The 12042-nt window shown below is 37.4% G+C and overlaps 1 protein-coding gene across 2 annotated transcripts in view; it reads left to right on the top strand.

Annotated features, from left to right (window-relative positions):
* TTC29 (tetratricopeptide repeat domain 29) overlaps positions 1-12042 on the top strand; it is a 538084-nt gene that overhangs the window by 420831 nt on the left and 105211 nt on the right. For both annotated transcript variants that reach the window (XM_081077081.1, XM_081077080.1), the window contains 2 exons: positions 610-822; positions 3758-3843. In XM_081077081.1, the coding sequence (XP_080933207.1) occupies positions 610-822; positions 3758-3843 (299 nt within the window). The remainder of the gene's footprint in view (positions 1-609; positions 823-3757; positions 3844-12042) is intronic.

Raw genomic sequence — 12042 nt, 5'->3', positions numbered from 1 at the left:
TTGAATCTGAACTTTGGAACTGAGGTATTCTTTCCCAAGATACCCGAATTCTTCCTGACAGTAGAGAATGCTGTCTGTGGGGAAAACAGGGCAGGACAGTGAGGAGCAGTGGCCCTGGAATCAGACGGCCTGGCTCACCTAAGCCACTGGACGTGCAATCTTGGGTAAAATCTTTACCCTCACTTTCTCTCCTGTAAAATGGGATCATAACAATCCCTATTCCACAGGACTCTCTTAAAGATTAAATGAGAAATGAATATAAACCACACAGCACAGTACTTGCATATGTAATGTTAATGTGACTGTTATTAACATTAACTACTGGAATTTCACACTGTCTCTAAACATACGTAATCCTAGTCAATTTCTATTAGCCAAAATACATCCATCTAGCAGGTGTTCACCCAAAATCAATACGCAATCTAAGGTCCAAATGGAGGTGGCTCTTTTTCCAGTTTAAGTCCTCCAGCCTTAGGAAATCCTTGACTGTATTTCCTGGTCCACCACCCTCACCCCAACCCTCAATAGTAAAACATAAGATGTATGCAAAATTTTAAAAAATATATTATGACCTGTGGTTTATGTTTATGAATGGCTTTTATTCTTCAGGTCAGCTTCTGGAAGCTGCCGAGCATTATGAAGCATTCCATCAATTGACACAAGGGCGGATATGGAAGGATGAGACAGGCTGCTTTCTCAACTTGTTGGCCTGCGAGAGTCTCCTGAGGATTTACAGATTACTCGCAGACAAAATGCTGGAAAATAAAGATTACAAACAGGCCATCAGAATTCTAATAAAAGCTTCTGAACTAGCCCAAGAAGGTAGGTGGAAAAGAACCCTCTCACATTGCTTCCTTTAATGGGCAGACACTGCTCCTCCCAAGAGTGGCATAAAAATCGGCACGTGTTGTGGGTGATTATTTCCTATGAAATGCAAAGACAAATGCCATCAATATACTTTCAAATTTCACTGTAAAACAGAGGGGCCTTAGTGCTCACAACAAGAAATCCATTAGTTTGTTGAAAGCTTTATCTCCAAAATTACAACCCGCTGGGAGTAGTGTTATAAAACAATGAACCCATAATGAGAGGTAAGGTCATTTGCAAAACTAAAGTGTGTGTGTGTGTGTGTGTGTGTGTGTAAGGTTGTGTTATTCTTACAATCTGAGAGACCTTTTGTTGTTTCTTAAGTCCCTACTTCCAGGTAGTAGGGAAGATATGACGCCAAGGAGTGAGAGGAAAATAGAACTCGATATATTTTAGACCCTCCCCTGTGAAAGTGTGGCCTTTGGCCTGGCAGCACCAGCATCCCCAGAAGTCTGTAAGAAGAGCAGCCTCTCAGGCCCCACCAGGACCTACTGCATCGGATCTGCGGGTTAATGTGATGCCCAGGTGTCACAGCAGTAAAAACGCTGTGAGAGCTGATGACACCCTTACTATTCTATATCCCTGCGTATGCAGAGGTGCCAAAAAAAAATACACATTTTAAGAAAGGAAAAAACTGTGTTAAAATTGTAATACTCAATATATACTGATAACAGAAGATGAGTGCAAGTCCTGTGTATGCATTTTATGCACTTTTTTGGCACCCCCAGTATATAAAATATACAGAAAAATTTGGAGCATATGCTCATAAGCTTTTACTCTGTGAAATGTAGGGATATTTTATTATCATATAGTAATTTATTAACAGAGTAGCCTTTTCATGAAGGTAAAAAGATCAAAGTTGTGCTGCTGAACTAAACTTTATTGGCTTGTATACAGTATATATTTGCTCTATTGGAGTAACTGATGGCTTATTTGGGATAAGCAAGGCTGATTTTTTGGGTGTGATTTTAGTCTTCTAAAGAGTAAAAGTAAACAGATTTTTGTCTCTTTTATGTCTTTTAATGATATTAGAATACCCACAGGAAATCACCTCCATTGAAGACGCATCTCATTGAATGACCTAGTACCTTCCCTTCAGGGGTAAACACTGATATAAATGGTTATCTCTTAGATCAATTTCAGCAGCAGATTTTAGTCACATGGAAAGTTATGTGGAATTTCAATGTAAAGTAATATATCAATTAGGAAAAGGTATTTTGCTTCAGGTTCACATTGGCTAAATTGTAATGTAGTTCACAAACAAAGGAGAGTTCCTAGAGTCTTGAAAATTAAAACATAGTGTTTTCTTTAATATAAATGATCATTGATTGGGATAGCAAAGCCAATATTGATTTAACCGACTCAAATTACATAATCTAAAGAGTATTTTACCTTTTATTTTCCTTTGATATATGTGTCACTCAACTTTAATAGGGCTGACATTTTCCTCCGTTATTTTATTGCTTTAATTTTATCTTAACTTTCACTTTGTCTTCAACTAGTAATCAGGAAAAGTTCTCATGCTAAGTACTATTTTAAAACTAATCTTTGGTGTGACCCAACTGTTTAATTAGCTGCTTCAAAATCTTTATCAACAAGGGTAGATTTTTCTGTCTCTCCTCCTCTTTGGTGGGCTGCCCTTTACATAAAATGATGAGTAGATGCAAATGATGATAACATATCAGCATGTGCTCTCGTTTGAGCTTTATCACAGTTACAGCATTGAACACAGCAAGTACAAATCACATCTAATCAACTGGTGATCATTCAAGGGGCAATTTTCTTTCATAGGCTTTCCTCCACCCCATCTTTCTCTTCCTTAGTCCCATTCCTACCCAAGCATTCATAAACCTATAGCAGAGAAAAAGTGAGTGCCCAGTTAAATGTTAAGAGTTAAAATTCCCCAGACTGGATCACCGGCACCATCAACTCTGCTGAAGTGAGATCTTAGGGGTATAATTCTCTGCAATTGGTGAAATTGCTAGAGAAGAAAAAAAAATACTGCCACTGGCATTTGCCATCCTGTTTTCTTTGAGCCATCCTTCACGGGTGGTAATTCACTGAGTGGTGAGAGTACAGCATAGAGAATTGCTAGCTCCAGCTGAAATCCATCATGGTTGGACTTCAGAGTTCAGAAATCTAAGGATACTTACTTTTTAAATATCAACTATAATTATATATATATATATATATATATATATATATATATATATATATGGTCACAGGAAGTGGAGTACAGCATAAGGAATAGAGACAGTGGAAATGTAATGGCTGTGTGCGATGTCAGAGGGGTAGTAGATTGGGGGAGGGGGTTATCACTTTGTGAGGGGTATATATGTCTATTACATTGTTTTGTACACCTGAAACTAATAAAAAAAGTTTTAAAAAAAAGACGAGGGCAGATCTGTCAGCATTTGTATTACTCAGGAGTTAGATAACACTGACAGCCAAAGATTTCCAAAAGTAGGAAAAGAATAGTGTTCCTTTTAAGTATAAGAATCTTTAATGATTTTTGTAAGTATATCAGATTTATGTTATATTTGGTGTATTAAATGTAAATAAATTGTATGCTTAGTAGATGGCATGATGTATGTCATGGCAGACCAGTTTAGAAACTACATATGAATCTGAAAATGATAATAATACTGGGCTATGTAAGAGGATAACCCCTCATAATTACATTGCTAAATGCACTCTAACATCTGTGACCCAGGTAAATTGTATTAACATCAGCCTTTTTTAATCAGTACAGTTAGGTTGCAGGGATTATTGATAAATGTGTATGCTTTGTTATAGTAATTTTCTGCTGTCTTAAAAAGCAAAGACTCTGTTTCTTGTAATAAATCAATTTCTTTAAAGCCATGGTTATTTTTCTGTATTTTTACTTTAGGAAACAACAAAAAGATGGCAGGAGAAGCTTCCTATTACTTGGGTTTAGCACACTTGGCTGCTGGAGAGTATGAAACAGCATTAACAGTAAGTTGAAGTCAACTTTTAATTGTTGCCACTTTTAGTTTTTATATTTATATGATTTTATTGTATGTTGTTACAAAGCCAACAGAAATGGACCTGACGTCAGTGTACCTATTTATAGAGTCTAAACCACAATAGCAATATTCTAGAGGCATAAAAAAATTGGTTTTAATGTTTATAGAAAGTAGTATATGGTCAATTACCATAAAGTGCTTTAGGATATATGAAAGCTAAATATATAATGTGACCCTCTATATTCCCATGTCACCACGGACAAGAGGAAATGGGCTTAAATGACAGCAAAAAGTAACTAGTAAAAAAAGTAACGTAAACTTATAGTATGATTTAAGAAACAGCTTAGAAACGATTGTGGATATCAAGCAGCAAAGTGAATTGCGTCGCGTGGCTCTTCAGTTTGTGGGGGTGGGGAAGGTGAGGGACAGGGCAGCTAAGGGGATGGCATTGTTTGTCCCCATCTGAGAAGCAGCCGGCTTCATGATACAAATCACTATCTGCCTGTTTTATGACCAGGTTTGGTGTGTTTGGCTAAAACACAAACAAAAAATAAAGGACAAGAGCTATCTGTTCTGTTTTACAACTGAAATTATGTTTCTTTCATTCTTCTCTTACCTCATATATTTAAAGCATAGCTTTCTATTTTACTTCACGTATATCTCTTGTAATAATCCTATTTGATATGGACTATTTATTTTCAGCTTTGAGGACTTCCTATTTGCTCTTTTAGATAGTCATGCTAAGGAGGATTCTGGTATTCAAGTTAGATATTTTTCTCTATCACCCTTAAAATTGGGTCATGGTAGAACACTGGTTTTCCTAGATGAGTCTTCTTCTACTTAGTGTTTTCCATTTAATGACATGCATTTAGTAAAGCCAAGTTTGGGAAACACAGAGGTCAACAAGATGCACAGTTCCCTTTAGGAGCTAATTTAAAGAGGGTGACCAACTTGAAACATAAGTATAATTCAAAGCAGGACGAACTGGGCTTCTCTGAGTGCAGAGATGAGTGGTTGGTTCCAATGCTGAAAACTCGGGGAGGTTGCACAGAGAGTTTCGAGGAGCAGGATTTCTACAGGCAGAAAGCATGAGAGTCGAGGACGATAGAACGTTAGACACACACTCAGACACACACACACACACACACACACACACACACACACACACACAGAACATGAACGTGCTTGTTGGGTTCAGAAGTAATGAATTGTCCGGTGCATTACAAGATAGAGTAAGAGATCGAGTTGGAAAATTAGGTGAGAACTAGTTTCTCTCTCTCTCTCTCTCTCTCTCTCTCTCTTCATGCAAGCACATGGCAAAATAAATACAAACAACACAAGAGTTTACAGTGAAAAATAAGTCTTCTGTCCACCCCTGTACTCAGTGTCATAGTTTCCTCAAAGGCAAATATAGTTACAATTTTCTGGTTTATCTTTCCAAAAATATTCACATATATGCATATACATATGTGTCCTTTTTGTTGCTCACAAATGACTTAACCTCTTCTATATTATAATACATACAAACATGGGCCTCATGGTATCCTATGATACAGTGATACCATAATGGATTTAACCATCTCCTGTTGGTGGGCATTTAGGTCATTTCCAATCTATTCTCACTGCAAAGGGTGCAGCAGTGAATAGCTGAGAGATGATCTATAAATTCCTACAGGTCAAAGTGCAGAGTGGAGATGAATTTATGTTTTTATTTTTATTACTAAAATTTCCTTCAAAGAAGCTTCACCAGTTTACATTCCTACCACAATAAATGAAGTTTCCTGCTTCCTCGGGAGCTATTTATAGCTTTGGGAAATTGGGCATATGTTTAATAGGTGTTGTGAGTATTTTTGTAGGCCATTGTTTTTTTTCACCTTGTTTAGGAAATTTTTCCATACTGAACTTTTGAATATGTATGTGGCTAAATTTATCAATCTCTCCTTATATGACTTCTAAACATTCTTAGAAGGCTGCCTCATTCTAAGATTTTTTTTTTAAATGTTATGATGTGTTGGACGATCTTCGAAGCTTTGTTGGGGAGTGTGAAACTCATTTTTTAAGCAATGTGGAATTTTGATGACTTTTGATGAGGCTGGTGACATGATCTCATTAATTTATTCACAGCTATTTATTGAGCATTTTCTGGATGACAGGTATCATGCCCTACACTGTATCTGACCTATAATTTTGCAAGATAACGATAGTGCTATAGGATAGTCTAATAATGAATGTAATTTATTACATCAGTCCTCGGAAACTAATGCATAGGGAATTAGAAGAGTCATTTACATAAAGTTTTGAAAGAGTGCCTGCCTGGTTTATATTAAGCCTTTGGTAATTATTAGCTTTGATTGTTTTACCCTGACCTAAGTCTCTGGGCATTAGTAGTAGTAGTGAAGGTAGAGAGTAGATTCAGTAGGTTCTGAAGGACTTGGTAACACACTAAATATGGAAGAAGAGGAAGGCAGAGGTGTCCAGAGGGGCCCTGGGTTCCTGGCTGTGGAGCTGGACGGATGTTGATGTCATTTACTGAGGTAAAGGATTCTGAAGGGCACCCAGACTTTGGGGGGAGGGGGAATCGAGAATTCAATTTTGAATATGTTGAATTTGAGGAGATTTTAAGATAATCCAAGGAGAGATCAAGTGGAGAGTGGTATGTGGGAGTCTGGAGGGCAAAAGGAAATCTAGGTTGGAGATACTGTATAAATTTGATCATGTATACATTTGTAACTTTCAGCATATTGAAGCTGTGGAATGAAGGAGATTTTCTAGAGTCGAGATGGATGAATGAAAAAGGCCTAGGCAAAGCTAGGTGAAGAAGGTACAAAGAGGATTCAGCAGGAGTGTCCTTGGAGGTGGTAGGAAAACCAGAAATAGACGATCTGATGGAATGTAAAGTAGGGAAACTGGGCATGTCTAAAAGAACAAAATATGCAAACTCCTTCTGCCTCCTATCCCAGGTTTTGGGCTGGAATGAGAGAGCTCCTTGTAGATATTTCCAGGAAGAACTCAAGCCCTGCCTCAGGCAAGTACCTGGAATAGAGTCACGTTAGTTCATCCTTGTCACTGACTTCTCCAGCAAGGGTGGAAGCCTTGGGGGACCAGGCAGGCTGTATATTCCAGGTCTCAGGCTCACTGCCACACTCACTGTGCAAGAGTGGCCCTTGCAGTTGGGAAGTCAGGGCTGTCTTCAGAAGCCAGGTCTTGAATGTGGCAGAATATTGTTGCTTTCGGGGAACACAGTTCACCCAGAACAGAGGAATTGTAGGAAGCAGGCTGAAGATTTGGGCAGGACCCACTAGCAGAGCTGCAGGGCCAATGAAGGATGTGTTGTCAGGTCTGGATAAAAGATGCCAAGAGTAAAGTCGAGAAGGCATCAGATTCAGAGCTGTAAACCAGGAGGCAGGGAACCGGTACCAAAGAATCCTGAAGAAATGGGAAGTTGGGGCTGGGGTGTGGCTGGGGTGGAGAATGGACACCGAGTGGTTGTACCTGATTCAGCACGTGGAAGTCTTCTAGCTCGGGCTGGTGTGAGAGGGCAGCCTGATTTTGCTTTGCTCTTGTGCTGAAACAGATTCCCACAAAACCTGATATCTTGCTTTGATTTCATGTTGAAGACCAGGTCTTTTTATTCTCTCTGGCATCTTCCTTCAGCCACTTTTCCCTGCTTCCTTTCAGAGGCCAAAGGACATTCTTCAGACTTCATTTGAATCCCCTTTCACATTTTCGTTTGTTTGTTTCTGGACCTTGTGAAGAAAATCCTGTTGCATAAGTCATCAGTTACCTATTGGCAAACCACAGTGTGTCTTTCTATCTGCAGCCTCTCTCCATCTGACAGCATTGTTTCTCGTTTACAAGATGTCTATTAGGGACCCACAGCAGAACAGGGTGCTCCTTATTTAGTGAGCGTATTGTAAAAAATTATGTGATCCACTCATAAATAAGATTGATTCCTTGATTGATTAATTACATAGCTGCCCAGTTATCTAATGACAAAGCAAAAATTCAACATAGAAAAATATTTTCTTTTGAAATCCTCTTTTATCCTACTTTCCCACACTGTGCAGTATTATCAATACTATGTCCATCAGTTTTAAAGCATCGATGGTGTGTCTGTCACAGTGTGACTGTAAAGAGGTGTAAGAATGCCCAGAAATCAGCTTTGTCGTGTTGAGCCAGCATGAGACAGTGTATGGTTAGGCTTAGCATTTTCCTTCCCTTTGCTTATTCAATGTAGCTTTAATTTTCACCAATCCCATTAATACAGTTTTTTTTTTCTTGCTTGTAATTTAAGTTTATAATTTGGTGTATTTTAAGATTTTCGGTATCTTGCCTCTAGATTCAACCTCTACCTCTCACAAATTTTCCCTTCCAATAATGTTGTTCATCCATTTAAAGATTTTTACATGAATTTTTCATAGAAACTTGGCTTAGAGAAACCTGTTACAAGTAAATATTCCTGATTAATAGTTCTGATGATCTGAAACAGAAGAGATTTTGAGATTTTGCTAGTGTATATTAATTTAAAGCCTTGAATTTAAAGCCTTGAATTAATAAATGATTAATACACGTAATGGAAGAGTATGTTGACAAGTATGTGGATAAAGTTTGCTCATTTGTTCCTTGCTGATAAAGAGTTCTTTACTCCATGGCAGAATAGAACTAAACTAAAAACAAATGGATTTATTTAGGACTGAAATACCTCCTAATGAGGAAAAGGTATTTGGTGAAGAGAAGCGATAGTTAATCTACTAAACCCGTGTGGGAGGGCATGGAGACCCTGACATTTAAAAAGGAGAATGCTTCCTGCATATGTCAGGCACTGAGAGAAAAAATAGTAATTCCCTTTGGCCATCATCAATTTAGACCTGTAGATGTTCCAAGTAGAGTAAATTCTGAATTGTAGAAGGTAACTGTATCTTATAAAAAGTCCTAAGGTTTCGAAGAGAAAAATATTTTACTAAAAATCACATTTAAGGCTTTGTGCAGGGTTGGACCAGCTTCCACAATCAAATATTGTACGGGTTTTTACATATTTGAAGAAAAAGGAAGGGCCTCCCTCAACACATTGGTTTTATGTATGAATTTTCTTCTTCTCTAATACTTTATTCCACTTCATCATTATAGGAATGCCACCTTTACTCAAGCTTCAGTACATTGTTTTGCTTCCTATCATTTATCAATAATGTAGCCTATCAAAAATCATACTATGAAATCAAAATTCACCCTATTGATATTTCATTTGTTTTTAATAGTAAAAGATTCATCACATGTACTATTATTTAATTATTCCATATACAAAACAGTGGCTATCTCTATATTTGCATACATGTCAGCATCTTTATAATAGCTTGGAACGTTTCTAACATTGGTGTTAATGTGTATACATGGTTTCCCAAATTCTCTCGCGTCATCAAGCAGCATCTCATAGAGAAATGCAAATAATATATCACAAAGATAGTTATACCAATACTCTAACAAGTCGTGGATTGTTGATAAAGTATATGGGTCATATTTGTAAAATGATATGTTCTTAGGGTTTCACTTAGTAATTGTAATTAAATTGTATTTCTTCTTTCTACTCACTAGATAGAAACAAAGACAAGGCCATCATATATGAGGGCATTTCTAACAAAGAATTTCTTTGATTTGTAATGTTAGCTAACAAAGTTTGGGGGGAGATGATTCTTACAGTTGTTCCCACTTGGTTCCTTTCTCTATTTAGTATCTTACCTTCTCCCTTAAAAGTCACTCCACCCTTGGGAGTAGTGGACTCTTAACCCAAATGGACTCTTAACCCTAGATACTCTAGCTGATATTCACATGCCTTGGCAGATTCCACAGTAACATTCATAAAACAAGTTTTCCTTTTAGTCACTTTTGTGAGTGAAGACTTTTATCTACCACTGAAACCATTATGCAATCTGAATAAATCAGAGTGCATCACAGCTAACTCTCAGGATGATGTCATATTAAGAGAAAAAGAAATCCAGCAAGCTAAAAGAAAAGTAATTTCAATTTACTTACTTGTCCTCAAACAACAGTAAAAGAGATGCAATTCTTAACTCAAAGCAACATTATCTTTTAAAACCGTCTATCCTCCCATTTAATTTTTTTCTCAATGTGTCTGTCTCTAGATATTCTGAAGCCTCTATCTTCATGTCACTCCCTAAACCCAAACGTTATCCTCCTGTATTCCACTGACATGGTGTCAACCACTCCTCTCCCTGCCCTCTCTCCTCCTGACTCCTCTTCTCTCTCAGATCAAGAAATTGTGGCTCTTTTCAGTAGGTTCATTTCTATTCCTTACATCCCTACTCTCTCCCCAAAATTATAATTCTGATCTGCATAATAAAGCCCAGTAGGGTGGGGCTGGTTTGGGGGAGGAAGGAAGAAATGCCAAGTAGGCCATGCCAGAATTACTAATCTGGGTAAGGAAAGGAAGCAGATACGCTTCATTTTTTCATTCTTATTCTCCTGCACTACATGTGACAGATTCTTGAAAACTACATGAGAAGAAAAAAATGTAAAGCAAAAATAATAAAAGGAGGGAGAGGGAAAGAAAGTATAGAAACCAAGGCAAAGGAGAGACATCAAGAAGCTCTCTGAAGCTCTATATTCACTTAGGTCCTTTGTGCGTTATTTCAAATACTTCAACTCTACAGAGTTCTGTATGTTTGTAGTACGTGCTGACATGATAAATCTTTCTGGTAGACCGTACCTACTACTAATGCATATAGTCTGAATCGGTCTGTCTGTAGAGCAATTGCTTGTCTGCCTCTGCACTTCCACCTTTTCCTGCCTTCCTGAGCTCTGTGGAAATCACTGAGAAGAAAGACAGCATGGAGCCAGTTTAGCATGATGTCATGGTATTTGGTTAGAGTCACCCGGGATGGACACAAATGCATGTGTCTGCAACCACATCAGAAGTTGGCATGAAGGAAAGGCACTAAATACTAGTATTTCTCAAATAAGGAACTCTTAATATTCCTTTCAGAGAGTATGCTTTAGTCTCTGTACTGAAACGGCAACAAAATGGTAAAGAGGATGGGCTTTAAAATCAGGCTGACGGGGGCTGGAATCCCACCTCATCCTGTGACACTGCACAAGTGACTTAACCTTTCTGAGAATTAGTTTTTTCATCTATAAAATGGGAATAATTCTACTCCCTAGCTAGCACAGCTTTGTGAGAATTCACTAGAAAATGTGTGCAAAGTTTGTGATGTAGGATCTATTATATAGAGAACCATAAATATTATATTAGCATTAATTTGCATAAGCTAATTAGTTACCAAAATGATAGATGGTCATACAAGTACATCTACAAAATCATGATTTCTGGGTGTTGCTCTGGGCCTAAGCATAGGACAAAATGTTAAATGTTTAGGTGAAAGTCTGTGTAGTCAAAAGTGTTGGAAGTAGGAGTTAATTCAGGAACTATGTTACATGATAAAGAGCATCGTTACTTTTTGTAATTTAGTTCAAGTGTACGCAGCAATAGCTCTCTAATGGTTAAGTGGTCAAACGTTTGACCTGACAGTAGGTTTTCATGTACAAACTTTATATGGGAGGTGACTAAGGTATACAAAGAGCGTGTGAGACTTGGAGAAAGAAAACATGGATCTGGGTCTTGTCTGCCACATACTAGCTGTTCACCTTACGTTGGTCACGCAACGTCTTAGAGGCTCTGTTTTCTTTGTAAAATAGGAATGGCAATGGCAGCTTCACTGTGTCTTTGTAAAGATCAAATGAAAAACATGTATGTTTACACTTTAAACTATAAACAGTTTTCAAATGTAAGATACTGTTCTTACTGTAGGCTATGATATAATTAGCACTGAATAATGATAACAGTACTCTCATAGGTAACATTTATTATCTAATCAAAGTGCCTGCTTTATACTTATGGTTTCCTTAACTGTAATTTACTAAATATATCACATGTACATTACATAGTGCTTAGCTTTGTATTGGCACAAATTTTTATAATGGAAACATGATAAACCAATATTTTATGGAAAACTTTTTATTATTAATTTATTAATCACTTTTCCTTGAATAAAAACGGAGGCAGTTATTTATTTAAAGATCAGACCTGTTTATTCCCTACCCATTAAATAGAAGTTATCTTATCTTGCCAATTAGAAATCATTCCCTAAAATTGACCCTTCTGTTCTTGTTTAATGGC

This window comes from Rhinolophus hipposideros, assembly GCF_964194185.1.
Source record: "Rhinolophus hipposideros genome assembly, chromosome: 16".
Lineage (NCBI taxonomy): Eukaryota > Metazoa > Chordata > Mammalia > Chiroptera > Rhinolophidae > Rhinolophus > Rhinolophus hipposideros.
This window is presented reverse-complemented; position numbering and strand designations above follow the sequence as displayed.